Below are 18,640 nucleotides of genomic sequence, written 5' to 3' on the forward strand. Positions count from 1 at the left end.
TACTTTGAAGAATGTACCCGTTTGATAAGAAAGGTATAATATGAAAAGATATAAATACTACTTCCTCCGTCCCAAGATAAGTGACCTACTTCTTTTGGGCATGGGATTTAAGGAATGGTATTTAAATAAGTTAAAGTACTTTTTGCTAAAAATGGAAATAGGTCACTTATAGTGGGACACCCCAAAAAGGAATACAAGTCACTTATCTTGGGACGGAGGGAGTATAAAACAAAATAAGAAATACGAGCTTCATGTTAAGTTATGCAGAGATAAGATTTTTTCGTTGTTTTTGTTTATAGAAAATAAATTATCTAAATTTGTATGGTATTAAATAATAATGGCTTAACTTGATAAATTGGTGAGTTAAACAAACATAATTAAAGTTATAATTTTGGCAAGATTGAGACATGCCCTTGTCTTATGTAGGACTTTGACAAATTGGTGGATTACATAAACGAGATTTGATCTCCCGAGCGTCATTAGGTGATACGTAGGCGACTGTTGATGTGGCGGTGAAGTGGAATTATACATTTTTTTTAAATTATTTTTTTATATTCTCCCTCTCTACCATTGTACATGGTAATTTTTTCCTCCGTTGATGGCTCATTGTGGCGGCAATTCTCCACGAATCTCTTTTGATTCGTCTCCAGATACTCCCAAAACTTCTCCCCATCCCTGCGGAGTTTATCGCTCCCGCATCAAATTTTCTTTTAATTTCAAGCTTTAGCATCAGATCAACAAAAATTATAACCCCCGATGCCCAAAATCGAAAAAGGGGTAAGTGGAAATAAGAAATTGTTTTAATTTTTTCGTCTCACGCTCTGCAATTTTTGTCTGAAATTTTGAGAAGGAAGAGAGTGGAAGGGGTTTTACATCTCAAGCTTGCAATTTTGTGATTTTTGAAATTTTAGGAGAATCAATAAATTTAGATGTGCTGCTAAATTTCAGCTCAGAGAAAAAAAATCATGAAGATGAAACTATTGGATTATGAGTATTGTTGATGGAGAATTAGATTTGGAGAAATAAAAAAGAAGAACTGAACGGAATTTGTAGAGAAAAAAGAATAAGATCTGCAACGGATGGTTTTGACCTGCGTGTTGGTAGAGATGAAGGCGTGTCATGGTTGAGAGAGAATATTAGGAACAATAAATTAAATAATAGAAAATTCATTATTCCACCTTTACTGACACGTAAGCAGCCGTAATTCCATTTCACCGCCACGTAAACCGTCGCCTACATATCGCTCACCTAATGACGCCCAGGAGATCAAATCTCTACATAAACATGGTTAGGGCTCATTTGATATGTTGGTGATGGCAAGATATGGCCAATTATAGATATATAATACCTGCTCATTTCATGTGTTTGATAACAAAATGTATAACATAGTGGCCCTTGTTTTTTTGCAAAAGCCCAACTCGGCCGACAGATTTTTCAATAAAATACAATGATATATATCTTCAGAAAAATAGCATTGAGAAGCGTACTCAGTTTAAAAAAATATCACTTTCATACCCATCTTGCTCAAGCCTCATTTTGCGAAACCTTCTTCCGAAGTCCGACGATCTCCATCAAAATTACTTCATGGAATGGTAAGAATTCAAAGTGGTGGGTGAGACCGACGAAGTTGGTGGTGTCATTCTGGGCATTGTTTTTTGGAAATTATTTTGTGAGATATACTCCGATTCAGCGCGCTACTGTTTATCTTCGAGGCAAATGTCAATTTTTTTTTTTTTTGGGGGGGGGGGGGGGGGGGTGGAGGGATTGGGCGAAGAGCACCCTTGCTTCAGCGCGCCTCATCCTTGTGATGTAGTAATTTTTTGTTTCCTAGAGTGTATGAGTTTTTTTGAGGATTTTAATTGGAACACATTTGTGCCTTGTAGGTGTTTGAAGAATTGCTTCTTAGTGGTTTAATCTTGCAAAGGAAAGGTTTAATCTTGTGATTCCCGATAGGGCTATTTAGAGAGGAAAATTAGAGGGAAAAATGAGGGGAAAATTAGAGAGTAAAAAATTAGAATGAAATTAGAGAGGGAAAAACGCGAGGGAAATTAGAGAGCTGAAAATTGGAGGCCAACTTATGGACATTGCGTATCAAACATGAGTTAATTTAATCTTGGGCCCGCAGACTACCCCAATAACTTGGTGATGTATCTCACCTGTGCATAACCCAACCAATATATCAAACGAGCTCTTAACATTATAATTTGGCAAGATTGAGGCATACCCTTGTTTTATGTAGGGCTTTGAGTTAAGCTAAAAGATAATATTAAATGATTAGAAATGTCCACGTATAATTCTCTATCTTGATATTACTATTTTATCACGCAAATCTATTGTTCCCAAAATGATTTTTCTTTCTACATTACAATTTTAGGAAACACATTTGAAAAATTGAACAAACTGCTCAAGTGGTTTTGCTTACCGATGGTGGTTTTTATTTTAAAAAATTTGTACACTAAAATCGTTTCCCGAAATTGTAATGTAAAAAAAAGTTCTCGTTTTGGGAATCTTTATTGTATCCTGAAGTAGAAAAAAACCCACGTTATCTATTCTAGTATGAACATGTCAAAAAGAAGGAAAGAAAATGAAAATATATATACCGGTTATTTCAACAATAAGATTAACTATAACGCGAAAATCATTTTTTCAACACTAACCCAATTTTAGTTTTTAAAAAATTTGACAGTTATGAAGACATTTTGGCTTTCATACCAACCGACCTATAATAGTCAAATATCTTCTCATGTGAGACACCCATAAAGTCTAGCTCAACATGATCAACATGAAATATTTTTTAATGCTGGTGGAGTATGATTTTAAAGTCCAGAGATCCAAAATTTGATCCTATAAACTCTTCTATAGATTTAATTCTAAACCTGCCACATCAAATTTAAACATATACTCACCTAAGTCATCATCTAAATGTCATTTATATATGAAAACCAGAACAAGAAAAAAATGGCAAAAGAGTCTGTAAAAAACTTGGTCCTCAACTCACAACCTAAGCTTTGTAGAAATCTATGAAGTCGCCTTTCGTGATATTCCGAATTTATAGATCTGTCTGAATTTCATTTTATTAGTAGTAGCTTTGAATAGAATATTTTTACTTTTGTGTTCTAATGAGAGATTATTAAGAATAAGAGCTCCTACATTATTAATTAATCATACCGACCACTTTTTACTCCAGTTTCTCATGAAAGGATTAATTTACCAAAAAATTATAACTGTATGAATTTAGACAATATGTGACACCACACTCGTCAACCCAATATAAGCAAGTGTGAATGTGACATTATTTGTAACAATATTTGTACTTCTCATTTAGTTGGAGTGCGGGATTTAAATATCCCTTCTACATATAAGGTTTGCCCAATTTCCCCTTTCAATATTTCACTCAATTTTCATTATAGAAATATCGCAATATCATATAAATTTCTAAAATAGTTCTAAATTTCGAGTCATTTTCTATACACTAGGGGGTCGTTCGGTTGTCAAAATCAACCAAAAACTTCTTCCCTCTTTATTTATAATCTTATGTTCAGTTAGCATGACAACCAAACTCCCCGAGCTCGTCGGCCCGGCTCTACAGTGAATATTGCACCCTTATCTTGCGATTATTTATAGATCTCACCATTTTGATGAGATTGAAATAGTCGGACGATTTCTCATCCCTCCTCGTATTGACATATTTCATATTATATCTCAATATTATTTTATCTCACGAATCGAGCACTAGTCTATGGAATTTCCTTCATATTCTAAACTAAACCCCATCACCCACCCCCCATCCATTATAAATCACAATATGCCAAAAAAGTTGGACGTTACCACAAAATTATAGTAAAACGATAAGCACATGCGCAGCTTAAAAAAATAGACAAATAGTATGGTGGAAAACTGTTACCTTAAAAAAATAATGAGAGCTGTTGTCACTCAGCAGCTCTTCTTGGACCAACACCACTTTAGAATCATTTCACCTCAGACAAACATATCCCCATTTCTTCAACTCAAAGATCTCCTTCTAAAATATACAAAAACAAACAAATCACACATGTTTAGGCACACTGGTATTTCATCACATGATCCATGTCCATGACCATTTTTGCCAAAACCAAACACACACAAAATCCGATATCACTCGAATCCAAAATCACCTACTGATCCAAACAAGCTTACCCGATATGTTTATTGTGATTCTTGGTTATGTTCTGTTTCTTGTCCCACTCCCATCTGCTTCGCAGCCTCAAGCTGCGCTGCAGCTTCTCCGGTTCCGAGACAGTCTGCCGGAGGCCTCGAAGTCTCTCCTGCAATGGAACCCGACCACCTCAGCTTCTGCTCACTGCAGCTGGCCTGGTGTTTCTTGCTACTCAAATGAAACAGATTTTCGAGTGGAAAAGTTGGAGCTGAAGGGGTTAGGGCTCACTGGGGTTCTAGAAGATTCGTATTCGTTGCTGTGTGGGGTTTCTGATCTGGTCCTTGTTGATCTCAGCAGCAACAATTTCAGTGGAAGCGTTCCTACTGTGCTTGGAAACTGCAGTCAGCTCATCGATGTTAATCTCAACAACAATCACCTGTCAGGACCAATTCCACCTGACGTTTTCAAGCCAGGCAAGCTTCTGGCGCTCGACTTGGGCGGGAACAAGCTATCTGGCACGATTCCACCCGAGGTAGGCAAATGCAAACGTCTTGAATATCTTGCGTTGAGCGCGAGCTCATTGAGCGGTGAAGTTCCAAGTGAGCTGTTTTCAGTTCTGAATTTGAAGTATCTCTATTTGGATTTGAATCAATTCAACGGTACGTTACCTAAATTTCCATCAAGATGCCCACTTGTTGAACTGCTTCTGCGAAACAATTCATTCCATGGCTCCTTGCCACCGTCCATAAGCAACTGTCGGGATCTCCAATTCCTGGATGTATCTAGGAACAAGCTTGGAGGAGTAATGGAGCAGGATATCTTCACGGGGCTGATGCAACTTGACCAACTGTCCCTTGCTCGAAACAACTTTGAAGGGCAAATTCCTATGTCCGTCTGGAGTCTCAGGAATATAACGAGCCTCTTGCTTTTTGTAAACAAGTTCAATGGGAGCATTCCTGAAGATATCAGGCAATGTGATAAGCTTACTCGCCTCGACTTATCAGAAAACGTCTTGACTGGTCCTATTCCAGCTTCAGTTTCTTATCTCAGAAATTTGCGGTTCATGAATCTATTAAAAAATAGGCTCAGTGGTCCTATACCTCAGGGAATTGGAAACTGCACTTCTCTAACAGATGTTGTTTTGCGCGAAAACAACATCAGTGGAATTCTTCCTCCTGAGTTATGTGGTCTCCGGAGTTTGGTGTTTCTCATGCTGAATCACAATCATATTGAGGGTCCTATACCGGATTGTGTAGGGAGTTTGATCTCTCTTCAAGTGTTCAGCGTTTACAACAACAGCATGACAGGCAGAGTACCACCTGGTATTACCAAGTTGACCAACCTTACAACTCTTAATTTGGCTGTAAACAAATTAGAAGGGGTGATTCCATCAGATCTGGGCAAGAATCTCGTTCCTGGTTTGGTTATCTTGGATCTTACAGGAAATCAGTTCACGGGAGAACTTCCACGTGCTGCATGTTCTGGCAACCGTCTTCAACGTTACACCCTTGGCAACAACAAATTTGTAGGCGGTTTCCCCACAGAAATCATCAAATGTAAGTCTCTAATTAGATTGTCTCTTGACAACAATAGCTTGCAAGGAAGCATACCAAATGAGCTGGAAAATTCATCCAGCATTGAATATTTTAATATTCGAGGAAACATGTTTGAAGGACCTATCCCAACAGTCTTTGGTTCCTGGAGCAATCTCTCAACTGTTGATCTTTCAGACAATAAGTTTTCAGGCTCAATACCTAAGGAATTTGGGGGACTTCAAAATCTGGTAGAAATGAATATTTCTTCAAACAGATTGACAGGAGAAATTCCTCCCGAGCTGAGTCGTTGTCCAAAAATAGACATGCTAGACCTCAGCAAGAATGACCTTGAGGGAGGTGTCCCGTCTGAGATCCTTTCTTCATCATCACTGTCAATCATTCAGTTTCAAGACAACAAACTGACAGGCATGATTCCCAACACTTCTGCGAGTGGACAAAAACTGCGAGTGCTGCAGCTTGGGGACAATTTGCTCGAGGGTCATTTTCCTTGCAATCTTAATACAGATCTCAAGAGTCTGAACCTCAGTACAAACAAGTTTTCTGGAGAAATACCCAGATGCATTGGCAATCTCAAAAACTTGGAGATTCTTGATATCTCAAGCAACGATTTCTCAGGCGAGATACCATCAGTGGCAAATGATATGGGATCACTTCAAGTTCTGAACATATCATATAATCAACTCTCTGGCCAAATTCCTGATGCTTGGGCAAAGCCATTGGAGCAACCCAGAACATCTGACGGAAATCCAAGACTCTGCCTAGCATCCATAAATGGCGGCAACTGCAGAAGTCACAAGAAAGTACATCGAGGCCTCCTTGCTGGTATTATAACCGGATCATTTTTCTTGACAGCATGCCTTCTTGCTGCCATGTACGTGTTAGTAACTCGTTTTTGGCACCATACCCCATCAACTCCTGAACAGTCGCTGTTGCACGATCAATCGAGCTACGAAGACTTACCAGATGATCTGAAATTTGTTGACATTCTTCGTGGAACTGAAGGTTGGAGTGATAAATATGTGATTGGAAGAGGCAAGCATGGAACTGTTTATAGAGCACAATCGATGAAATCAAAAAAGCACTGGGCAATTAAGAAGGTGGATCTAACTGAGGCAAAATCCAACACGGAGATGAGAATTTTGAACCTGGTCAGGCATAGAAATATACTTAGAATGGGAGGATACAGCATCAGGAATGGATGTGGATACATAGTTACAGAATACATGCCTGAAGGTACTCTCTATCATCTGCTGCACAAGAGGTTGCCTCGGGTAGCTTTGACCTGGGAGCAACGATGCCGTATAGCTCTTGGAATAGCTCAAGGTTTGTCGTATCTTCACCATGATTGTGTGCCTCCAATCATTCACAGAGATATCAAATCAGACAATGTACTGCTGGACTCAGAATTTGAACCGAAGATTGGAGATTTTGGGACAGCGAAACTGGATTCAGATGTTGAAGAAGACGAAACAGATTCTACAATTGTTGGAACACTTGGCTATATAGCACCAGGTAAGAATCAGCTAACCTTTACCTTTCAGATATTCTATGCTACAATCACGTGGATTTCAACAGTTACAACATGTTCAGAAATCAAGAGTTTTTGTCAAGAATCTAACCTCATAAAGCCTTACTGTTTTCGTTTCAGAGAATGCATACTCATCAAAGTTGACGGATAAATGTGATGTATACAGCTATGGGGTAATTCTGCTGGAGCTTCTTTGCAGAAAATTACCTGTGGATCCCAGCTTTGATGAGGGCTTAGATATTGTCTCATGGGTAAGGACGACACTACATGGTTACAACCCTCACGTCGATTTCTTGGATGAAGAAATCATGCACTGGGAGAGAGAGGACCAGCAAGAAGTACTGGAGATGGTGGATCTTGCTTTAAAATGCACTGAAATGGTTCCAGATATCAGGCCCTCAATGAGAGATGTAGTGAGTTCTCTGCTTAAATTTAAAAAAAAAAATTGAGGTGAATGTGAGAATTCCCTCATAGATTAGATCTCCATGTAAACATTTGCCAAGGAATTCTGTTGCAATGACACAGTTGGTATTTTTATCTGATAACCTGTAAAGTTCTAGATGATAAATAAAATCAAGCCACAAGATACCATTACCAGTTTTATATGAATGTACTTGGAATGTTTGCTAGAAAGGGGATTACTTCCTAAAATATACTTAGTGCATATTTGGTAGGGTGGATTACTCATCTAGGGATGGAATTCTATGAACAAAAATGTACCAAACATGCTATTACTGTTTAGTAGTACTTGCTTAAGCTCTTGTGCTGCACCAAAAATATGAAAAAGGTATAGCCAAAAGGCCCAAAACATGTGCACTTTATTATGCCAAAAATGTGCTACCCATTAATGCACATGCATTGTATATACAACAATTTACCAATTGGACAGATACTAACATTTATACACTAGAAATATCATATATCCAGCAGCAAAACTACATCTCTTCCAGCAGATTAAACGTAGCTACGATAAATAAACAGAAAAAGAAAAGAAATCTAACAGTAGTAGTTCATTGAGTATGTCTATCTTCTGGAGGAGAAAGGAAACAAAGGCTAGCAGGGCACAATATCAGCGAGCTTCAGTTTAACCTTCAAGAAACCAGCTTGAACTACTACTTCTTCTTTAGATAGATCCACTTCCAACACTGCAGCTTTTTTGTTGAGCGAAGGAACATTCACCATGTCACCAGCCTTTGGAAGTTTAAGCTTCTTCTCTGCAATGTGAAACAAACACAAAAAGAAAATGGAACACTGTAAGAAATAGTTACTTAAGATGGGGATGTCTTGGGCACTCCCCTGGTTCAACAAGCAAGGCCTAATTAAACAAGCAAGGCACCTGACTTTGGCGCAGAGTGGTGGTGTAATTAAAAGATTGGACCTGTGTTTTGAAATTGATTACCTGTAATTGACTGCTTGGTATTATCCACAGGCTCGGAAGACTCAGTAGCCACACAAGTTCTATTTTCACCTGTAGCAGCAGCATGTTGATTAACAATATTTGAAGCATGCTTATCCATCTCTGTTTTTGTTTGTTTGAGCAGTGGAGTAGGACGTGATCGAGATTCTCGCAGATTCTTGTGCATGGTGGAACGTGCTGAAGCAGCCATCTTGGATATTTCTTGCACCATTCTTTGTTTTTCCATCATCCTATGTTCTGTGACTCTGTTTCTAGTCAACAGTAGACTCTGGTAGAGTTTCTTTGAGATCCTGAACCCAAAACAAGGAATCATTTCTGCACCAGCCACCAGTTCAACAAAAATGCCCAGCTCAAGCGTAGTTCTAGCAAACTTGCTTTGTACATAAGGTGAGTTTGGGAAGGAAGTATTCCTACCATCTACCAGTTACCATTAAGATCATTAGACAGTAAGTGAAATTAATCCCAGCACATTTTCCCTTAGGCCTTAACACTATATTCAGTGCTGAATTTGCCAGTAATATGTCAAATCGCCACACTAACCAAACCACAAAACTATCTTGTCATAGTAAAAAGCTTCTCACCTCAGATAGTGCTGTGATTCATGAACTTTTTCATGATAATCCTGCTTGAATCTTTCCATATCCATTATTACCTGCACTAAAATTGGAAATGAATTTGCTAGATTGAATGTGTTTGACAAACTAGTATATATGAATCACAAGTTATTTACTTGAAGCACAACAAAATCTAGATCTATGGACATTCAAACTATTATCTATTTATTTATCAGAGTTGTAATAAAGTCAATCTTGGCGAAGTTGACAGAGTCAGGATATCACCTTCCTGGGAAATTAACTAGTTTATTTCGGGAAAGGATAATAACAGTGACCAGGAAAAGACATAGAGTTGCATAGCTGTAAAGAACTCAAGAAACAACTCCTCAACAAATCATTGAAATCTCTGAAGTTGAAATGTCATAGATTGATATGAGAATTCGTGATCTATTGAAGACTGAAACTCGTATATTTGTTGGGAGATTCCGTGCCCCTCTCTATAGGCAACCAGTATTGAAGTGTTCATTAAACCAAATCCAAATACCTCATTTATTTCTGCACTAGCTGCTCCATACAGTTTGCGCGCATTACTCAAAATTTCAACAGGCAGTCCGAGCCTCTCAGCAATATTGATAGCATTTGACCGTCCTAAAATTGATGCAAATTAAGTGTATCAAAGAGCTTCGGAATGTAAATGTAGAAAGCAGGAACAAGAATTAGCGGTTGATACTGGATGTTTATTGCTAATACAACCAAAACAAAATAGGAGAGGGAAGAAATAAGTGGCCTAGGAGCAAGATGAATATCATATTGTGTACCAGAGTTCAAATTTGAGCATAGCATCTCACTAGGCCAACAAACAGTAGATATTTCAAACCTGGAACTCCCCAGAGGATCCTGTATGTAGGTTTCAACTCCACTTCATCAAACTCCATGCAGGCATTTTCAAAGGCATTATTGCTGTCATAGGTGAAAAAACAAGTGTTAATTGGCTACAGTCATGTGTCATTTTTCATTTTGACATAAGTTACCTGTATTTAAGACTTTTGAGTTCTCCATGATGTGTAGATGCAACTGTCAACAAGGCCCCAGAATCAGCAAAAGATTCCAGCAGTGACATCCCCAGGGCAGCTCCCTCGAGAGGATTTGTCCCTGCACCTACCTAAAAAATGTTGATAGAAAATACTAATTAATTGGTATACTATCAGCATGCTTTTTTTTAAAAAAAAAAAAAGTCCATCATGGCTCACTTGTTTTTATTTGATATTTTCTAATAAAAAATATGTCAACTGATTTTCAACACATGAACTGAAGAGTGTATAATTTAAATTCCATACTTCATCCAAGAGCACCAATGACAGACTGGTAGATAGACCCTTGATTTCCTGCAAGGTTCAAAGTAGGAGTTAAAAAATGAGTTTCAACAAGGGAACAAATCAGGAAAGCAGTTAGAATTCATTAAGTTTTATGAGCACGAATATAATAAATAGAGTACAGTACATCTCATAACAAAGTACTGATCCAGTTGAGTGTTATTGATCTAAGGATCCAGTTACATGAGACACAAAAGAAGTTATGTTGCCAACTTACACTAATTTGTTTTAGATGGCCAGAGAAGGTAGATAAAGATTGAGATAGAGACTGTTCATCACCAATATCAGCAAGTACATAGTCAAACCAGGGAACTTTTGCCCCTTCTGAAGCCAAAACATATAGACCTACATGTCATTGACCTTGATAGCATCAGCACATATTAGGAGATAAAACACAATAAGTAAAACAAATCATCAGCTATATATTTGGTACTTTGGTATATGATAATCATTAGATTAGATCAATATAATAAAAAGTAAAAGTTACATAAAACATTGACATACCTGATTTTGCCATCATAGCAGCCAATCCAACTGTTTTCAGGCAAATGGTTTTGCCTCCGGTGTTGGGGCCAGTTATAATCAGAACTCTAGTTTTCTGTGATATCAATATATCGAAAGGGACTGGACGAACTTGCTTCAACTTAGCAACCTGAAATAACAATTTAGAGATCACAAAAGCTATACTCCTGCTAGCTATGCTTGAAACAGCAGGGTATTTTTCTGTGAAGGTTTTGCCTGCATTTCCAAAGCCGATACATTCAAATCTTCTTTAAACTTTGCAGATCCTCCAAGCTGTTTCCTTCTCCTGATCTCCTGGAAAAAGCATATGACTATAAGGGAACTTATAGATCTCAAATCATACCCTAAACCCTAATACAAAGATTGTATTGAGTATGCCACTAAAGGGAAAGCTCTACTGTACCCTAACGATTACTAACAAGGAGAAAAATATAGCACCAAGTGAAGATGTAACTAGCAAACGGGCCATCAAGATGATTTCTCGCAGTATTTGTCATGCTAATAGTAGCTCCTGAAGCTAGATCCTCTACAGCAAGTTTGACACATGTAACTGTCTTATCAGCCATTTGCAAAGTCACATGATAAAAGCACATGCCATGTCATACAGTTAATAAATTCAGGCTCCGTCACTTAAAACATTCTCTTTAGGCTCATTACCACCGAAGGAGCTCTATATTTACCCAACAAGACAATGTCACAATATGGGTCATTCTTCCTTCACTTGCCCCTACATCCCGATCCAAAACTTAGAAAAACAAAGGAACAGAAAGAAGCTATGTGTGGTAGTGAACCTTGTAAAAATCACATGTTAACACTTAACCATCCATGTAGCATGCAAGTAAAATCAAACGAGATAATGTTTTTAAGGATTGTTCTCTTCAAGTCCTATACATATATACCTGAAGTACGATTGTATGAAGAGACATGAATATAAATGAAGCATAACGTACAGCATTTGCATTACTGAGATCTTTCATGGCCATCTGTAAACTGTGACGATGCTTCTGAAGCAATAACGGATGGTGAGCTTTAGGCAGATACATAATCCACGTCCTCCTAGTTTGTTCCAATAAAATTTCCTCCTCTGCTGGGGTTTCAGCATTAATAGCTCTATCTTTATCTTTTACCAGATATAAATCAGGACATGCACCCTCAAAGGAAAGACTGTACTTTGCTCTAGCATTAATCTGTATCACATTATAAATATATAAATACAATATTTCGAGCATGTATGCATAGATATTATACACGCACGCACATAATGGACATAAGTAGCATTATGCTAATAAAGAAATTATCCCCATTTATGGATCTCTATGGCACATATAAGTTATGCTTTTCCAGTCATCAACAATTAAATGGCAATATTCCTTGCAAAACACTATGTAGAAAATCAGTTCGGTCAGCTGATAGAACTAATTTCACAATTTAAATATTACTAACTGTAATAAGTAATTTATGCAGGCAATAATCATTGTGGGAAAACAGCATTTCTTATGGGCTAGTAAGAAGAATAAAAGTAGTTTCCACAAGAGAGAGGGCTATAAATAATCAATAGTACTCACGACAATGCAACTTACAACCCAGAACTAAGTTCCTTGACATACCGTGTCTATCTTAATAATGCTGTTGAATATATTTTCAATGTCATTCAAATCTATTTGCATCTGTACAAGAAATAGAAAATAAGATTAGGTTTGAAGTACATATATACAAGAAAAGTGCAGTAGCTCAAGAAATTTGTCAGAACCTTCTTTGTTATCTTTAGAAGAACCTCCTGCTCTGCCTTTGCAACAGAATCTCTTGCTTGCTGCAGCTCATCATTAAGTGGAACAGCAGAGAGAGGCTCAATGATGTTTCCTGCACCTGCACCTGCACCACTATAGTAATGTATTATTTCTCACATGAGTTCGTAGTGGAAAAACAAAGCAGATTGTAGTGTACTACGTCTTCGAAAATTTTGTGACTCTTTTAATACATAACTATGTTTAATTGATAAATTAAATTGTAGTAGTAACCAAAAAAATTACTATCTGAAACTGAAAGTTTTATGCTTAAATGGAAATCAATGGGGTAGTTTGACATGAAACTCACTTAAACTGCTGTCTCAAATTCGACGTAATGCCTTAATCAATAATTATGATGTAACAAAAAGATAAAATTCTACAAATCTCCCGAAAAAAGTTACAATGTCTGCACAACTGGATCAAACATGTCTCTTATCTTTTAATATTTGTGTTACAATGTCTGAATGTCATAACTTTAAAGGCAAGAATAACGATAAAAGGTCAGCTATTGGCAAACTAATCATCAGTGTTCATCTCGTAGACTGTGGAGTTAAAATATTGAAAGAAGTCATCGCACCTTGCCAACAATAATCCCTCAATATTTAGACTCCTTGCAGCAACTGAGCTTATGCACCATCTGCCATCAATATTACATATTTCCTATGCAGTCACAAATTTACAATAAAAGTTCAAATATATTAGAATCTACATATGAAAAGGTTTCACTCTCACTATTTTACATCTATAAGAAGCTATGCGGAGTTGGTGCAAAAGATGAAGTAAACAACTGTACATCACAAGTACATTTTCCAGAAGGAGTATGTTACCAGAGTAGGCGTTTCTTTTGCTTCATTTCTGATCACGTTTTCCATCAACAGGTATAACTGAATGATGGAAATATTAAAAAAATTATGAATTGGTCACCCTTAAATAGACTTCACTAGATTCATACACACAACAATAGAACCAATACTCCATATCCCAAGCCAAATATCACTCAACATATTCCATCAACTTTAAGTGTTATCACTGCTTAAGATATAGTAGTACATAACTTTACCTTTTTCTCAAGAAGCCGCACTCGATCACGTGATTGCCGCAAGTTTGAACTCTGAAACGGGAAAACTTCATGATCAACCAGAAGGCGAACTAGATGCCAAATTGGTGAATGTAAATGCAATATTGACCAACCGCAGAATCTTTTACTGAGCCATCTTCATCTACAAGTTGCTCTATAAACTTAATCAACGACTGACTGATAACAAGTTCCGTAATCTGCAACATAACTGCTCAATAAGGCATAATTCCATACCATTAGGCAAACAATTGAAAATGCAATTCTGTCACTCCAACAATTATGGTACCAATTCTGATAGAGGCATAAACCTCACAAACCAATCTGAATCTTCCTTTATTGCAGCTTTGACATTGAATTGTAGTGTTTCTGCAAGTCGTAGAAGAACTACAAGAGCCATTGCTTCACTCCCACTCACGGGAAAACCTCTACGAGCACATTTTATGCCAGTTTCAACCTTCAAATAAAAGAGGATCAATTAACATGTTTTGTATTCCATTTACGAAGAAAGGTGAATGAAAAAGGATTTCATTCCATCTTTCTTCTGAAAAAAAGAAAGAATAGTCAAGGAATTAAATAGGACTATCAATCATTTATAATGTATCACACTCGTATTTCTATAGTGCCCGATATAGCATATTTCACGCACGGCAAATTATTTTAACTGATGCATCATAAAGTACAGAATTACCATACCAAAGCAACATCAATGCCAGTAAAATCTGTCATGGCTCCATATTTATGCATCTCCACAGCTGCTTTGGTCTCTTCTAGGAGCCTTATGCTACGTTGATAAGTTTTATTCAAATTCCATAACTGGTCCTGCACATGCAAAAAATAACAAATGTACTGAACAAACAAAAAAAAAGCTAACTAAACACTCAAGCTATCATCAAGCTATCTTTGCTTGTTTGAATTTTTCGTAGCTGTGCAACAAGTAATATTACATCCTTTCCCATGTAACATTTACATATTGATATTGTAACTTTGCCTTCCAAACCTGTTTCTAAATACATGCGGAGTATGTCCCATTCTTAAGATCCTATCTCCGCCCCTGACTACAGAAGCTACCAATTAGGTTCAAATGAATCATGCACTTAAATAACACGGATCAGAAAGGAATTTGATTAACCTGACTCTGATGCTAAATTAAACTACTCGGCAGTAATAAAAATTATTGATACAAACACGATCATTTTACATTCAATTATGAATAAAAACAAACAAATACAAGCGGATAAAGATATTGATATGCATACTCACTCACCTTGGTGGCTTGTTTGCCAAGCGTCGTGCCGGCGAATGAAGCCACGCAATCACAGAGCTGATCCCACTGCAGAACTCTGAGGCTGTCCAGAACAATAGACGGATGATCGTCGCCGTTCACACTACTGCCTCGGGAAGCAGCCGCTGCTATCAAAGCCTTGCCGCGGAAATTAAAAGGAGCTATGCGGAGCTGAAATTGAACGAATTTAGCAGTCGCCGTGGTGGTGGAGATTCCGAGAGCTGTTGCGCGAAAAGGAGAGCGGTAGAAGTTGTGAAGAAAGGGGAGTGAAGGCATGGCGCGTGTGTAGATGGCAATGAATGCCTTTGGATAAATGGAGGGAAAAGATTTTCGGATTAGGCTGAAAATGGAGAAAAAGCTTTCTTCTTCGCCTCTCTTTCTGTTTGTAATTTCTTTTTGGTCCCTTATTTTTGCTGATATTTTTTAATCCCTCATAAAAAAAAGAAACTAGGCTTGACTCCCCATAACTTTCTTTTTTTGTACTTATCAATTTTTCAGGAAAAGAAATAATTTATGAAATCGGATAAAATAGGTTGAAGAGGAAGAAGAATAGCAAGCTGCGCATAAAAATAGTATAGTAGCCTAATTTAGAATTCAATTTCGAAATACTCTTTCGTCTTCGGCTAAATCAGAAATTTTTCGATTTCATTGCTCCCGAATACCCAATTTTAAGGTTAATTATCGAGGGAATTAGGAAGGGTTCAGCTTAAATTGCTGAGAAATGCAGCAACAGGCGCCGCAGACAATGAATCAAGCTTCACCGGCGGCGATCAATGTCGTCTCCACCGAGCAGATTCAGAAGGTACACCTCTCACTGCTGGGAGTACAACTAGTTGCATAAGCGTTTAAAAGGCTTGTATCCATTGTGTATGTGTTCACAAATCGAAGCGTAATAGAAAAGTTCTGCTGTCTGAGTGTGGATGACGCATTTATAGGATTTTGTGGATTTCCATTTATAGGGGTTTTTTTTATCGTCTACTATGTTCCAACTTAAATTCGTGCTAATTGGATTACTGGCATTAAAATGTATCATAAATGCATTTCAACAGTAATAAATGCATAACCAACACCAATATGTAAGTGTTTGTGCATCCATTAATGTTGGTCTTGGATTTCTTATGATGCATTGTTTGTAAAGGTTTTGATTTTTGCCAACTTTTGCTTTCTTTGATTTGTGCTTTTTGTAACTTTTCCAAAACAAGAACCATTATAGGTGTGGTGTAGCTTTGTTTGCTTGTTGGCTTATCTAGTACAGCAAAGATTTACTAGTTGTTCGTGGATTTGAACGACTTATTGGAAGATTTAATGTATCCATCATCATTATGCTTGATGCAGTATTTGGATGAGAACAAAAATCTTATTGTGGCGATACTGGAGAATCAGAATATGGGGAAAATAGCAGAGTGCGCTAGGTGAGTCGCATTTCTTCTTGTTTGCCAGTGGTTTGTTTAATTGATATCATGTATATAGATTGTTTATCTTTACCATTGTCATTGTTTGCAGCACTTTTGTCATCACTTAACTTTATCCTTTGTTTCCAAGTACAATGTTTCTGAAACGACTTCTTAAATGGTGTGGACAAGCTGAAGAACTCATTTGTTGCATTTAAGCTATGAGTTGTTGCCTAACTAACAAAAGCTCTTTCAATTTTGGTTTTGAATTGTCTCAAAGAAAATAAAGCTAATATCAGAACTTACAGTTTCCCGATATGTGAATGTGATGCACAAAGATGAAAAACTATATCCATCCCAACTATGAATAAAATGGTATTTTTTTCTGAAATTATAAATTTCAGACTATATTTTTGACTTTTCAGTAGTGTTTCTTCAGTGTTATATCCTTACCTTTATTTCCTGATGTTGCTATATAGTGAGTACTTGTTGCTAGTATATCACTTAATATTCACTTTACCAAAATGGCCTTGCCCTCGTGTGCAATGTTGATTAGTAAACGCTCAAAAGGAATCTCAAACTTCAAAGGTTATAATTGAGAGCAGTATGCTACTTAAAGTAAAGAGGAGCTAAGATGTGGAAGCATAATTAGGCATCGTTAGAGTTTGTCAAAATTGTAGCGTGCATTTTTAATGTCCGGGACACTTTCATGCACGTGTTTGAGCTGTGGTATTGTAACTTGTGGTAGAGCTATGTTTAGTCTTTTTTGTTAAACACTAGCATGTTCTTCTGTGGATATCGGAGCAGTCATATCCAGAACATCTAGAATTCTCGTTACTCTATTGGCATTTTTTCAATGTATGAATATTGGATTTACTTCCTGTGGCTGCTATGCAACACGGAAATCCCAATATTTACCCAGAGACCTTTAGTCTATGTTGGATTAATTTCAGTTGTGGCGGAATGTGTTTGACGATAAGCTGGAAAGGGTGATGTGAAGCTGAAATTTTCCTAGTAAAACTGTGATGTGTTTGAAGGATAAGTTGGGAATAGTGATGTGTTACTCTGGAAGTATGTTTCAAGAATGCAAATAGAGTCGAACAATGAAGCCAAATGTACCCTTGATCCTCAATCATGTTAAATGTTTCAGGTACCAAGCTATCCTTCAGAAGAATTTAATGTATTTAGCTGCTATTGCTGATGCGCAGCCTCCAGGATCCGGAATGCCTTCACAGGTTCATCTATCGTTTTATTATGAATCTACTGGATATTATGTTTATACCAGCAACGGTAACCCAAGTATATTCCTCCAGTGCTGGTTAGACACACAATACTTCTCCTAATGAAATGATATTCTCATGCAGCTTCCTAATAGTTTAGTCGCAACCCAAGGAACCGCCTCAGGACTGCAAAGCCATACTCCAATAATGCAGCAACCTGGTGCTCCTGTTGCGAAGTCACCCTTTCAGCTCAATGCTCTCCGGCCTCAGGACCAGCAGAATCAGATGCTCCAGTTCCAGCAGCAACTTCCTGCCCATTTCGGTCTTGGAGGAGGGCCCAACGGCTTGCAACTACCTGGGCAGCCAGGTCCGAGCGGTTCAATGGGTTTTCCAGGAAGCCAGTCAGGCATGCTGGAGGGTGTCTCCGGTGATAACCAAGGAAACACCAATTTTGGACCTGCAGATGGCCGAGAATGATACTTTTAAGGCTTGCTTCCCTTTCCATGATGGCTGTATCCAGCTCAGTAGTAGTACCTTTCCACGGTTAAGTATGAACCGAAATAGTTAAGATGAATGTTTTGATATTACTACAAATTATTTAGGTTTAGATGTTGTAGAATGATGGTTTTCAAAACGTCTGAGGCATTGTAAGACGGGCACGAGTTACATAGCTAGACATAGATCTCCAGTTTTCATGTCTGCACTATATCAAATGAATGTTTGTGTTACACTGAAGTTGATCTGGAACTCCATTTGGTAGCACATTATGTAGGCTACACATTTTCAGAAAATAAATC

At 37.6% G+C, this 18,640-nt stretch overlaps 3 protein-coding genes across 9 annotated transcripts; 2 read left to right on the forward strand and 1 right to left on the reverse strand.

The window, feature by feature from the left end:
* The first annotated feature begins 4,012 nt into the window (after positions 1–4,012).
* On the forward strand, positions 4,013–7,822 carry LOC125209188 (uncharacterized). Its single transcript, XM_048108797.2, has 2 exons — positions 4,013–7,203; positions 7,340–7,822. Exons 1-2 carry the CDS (start codon positions 4,080–4,082, stop codon positions 7,666–7,668), a joined length of 3,453 nt encoding a protein of 1,150 aa, XP_047964754.2. The 5' UTR covers positions 4,013–4,079; the 3' UTR covers positions 7,669–7,822.
* LOC125213399 (DNA mismatch repair protein MutS, type 2) lies at positions 5,214–15,572 on the reverse strand. Of its 7 annotated transcripts, none has more exons than XR_016136824.1 (23): positions 15,215–15,572; positions 14,644–14,769; positions 14,237–14,404; positions 14,064–14,147; positions 13,933–13,983; positions 13,700–13,756; positions 13,450–13,532; positions 12,836–12,965; positions 12,693–12,752; positions 12,036–12,272; positions 11,302–11,379; positions 11,068–11,215; positions 10,781–10,908; positions 10,528–10,575; positions 10,222–10,352; positions 10,068–10,150; positions 9,735–9,838; positions 9,218–9,288; positions 8,619–8,926; positions 8,221–8,433; positions 7,427–7,641; positions 6,919–7,242; positions 5,214–6,836 (listed from the first exon to the last, which is right to left on the reverse strand). XR_016136824.1 is itself a non-coding variant. In XM_048113916.2 (20 exons), the coding sequence occupies exons 1-20, from the start codon at positions 15,506–15,508 to the stop codon at positions 8,273–8,275; spliced, it is 2,550 nt and encodes an 849-aa protein (XP_047969873.2). In that variant the 5' UTR covers positions 15,509–15,572; the 3' UTR covers positions 7,999–8,272. The 7 variants fall into 7 exon arrangements, 1 of the variants encoding a protein (XP_047969873.2); XR_016136822.1 differs by having other exon boundaries at positions 7,326–7,641; XR_016136823.1 differs by having other exon boundaries at positions 6,919–7,189; positions 7,311–7,641.
* A 175-nt stretch (positions 15,573–15,747) lies between these two features.
* Positions 15,748–18,578, forward strand: LOC125213441 (GRF1-interacting factor 2-like). Its single transcript, XM_048113996.2, has 4 exons — positions 15,748–16,034; positions 16,568–16,644; positions 17,774–17,858; positions 17,988–18,578. The coding sequence occupies exons 1-4, from the start codon at positions 15,954–15,956 to the stop codon at positions 18,318–18,320; spliced, it is 576 nt and encodes a 191-aa protein (XP_047969953.2). The 5' UTR covers positions 15,748–15,953; the 3' UTR covers positions 18,321–18,578.
* The last annotated feature ends 62 nt before the right edge of the window (positions 18,579–18,640 follow it).

The sequence above is a fragment of the Salvia hispanica genome, chromosome 3, assembly GCF_029641045.1.
Source record: "Salvia hispanica isolate PSC_SH4W2 chromosome 3, Shi_PSC_v1, whole genome shotgun sequence".
Taxonomy (NCBI): Eukaryota; Viridiplantae; Streptophyta; class Magnoliopsida; order Lamiales; family Lamiaceae; genus Salvia; species Salvia hispanica.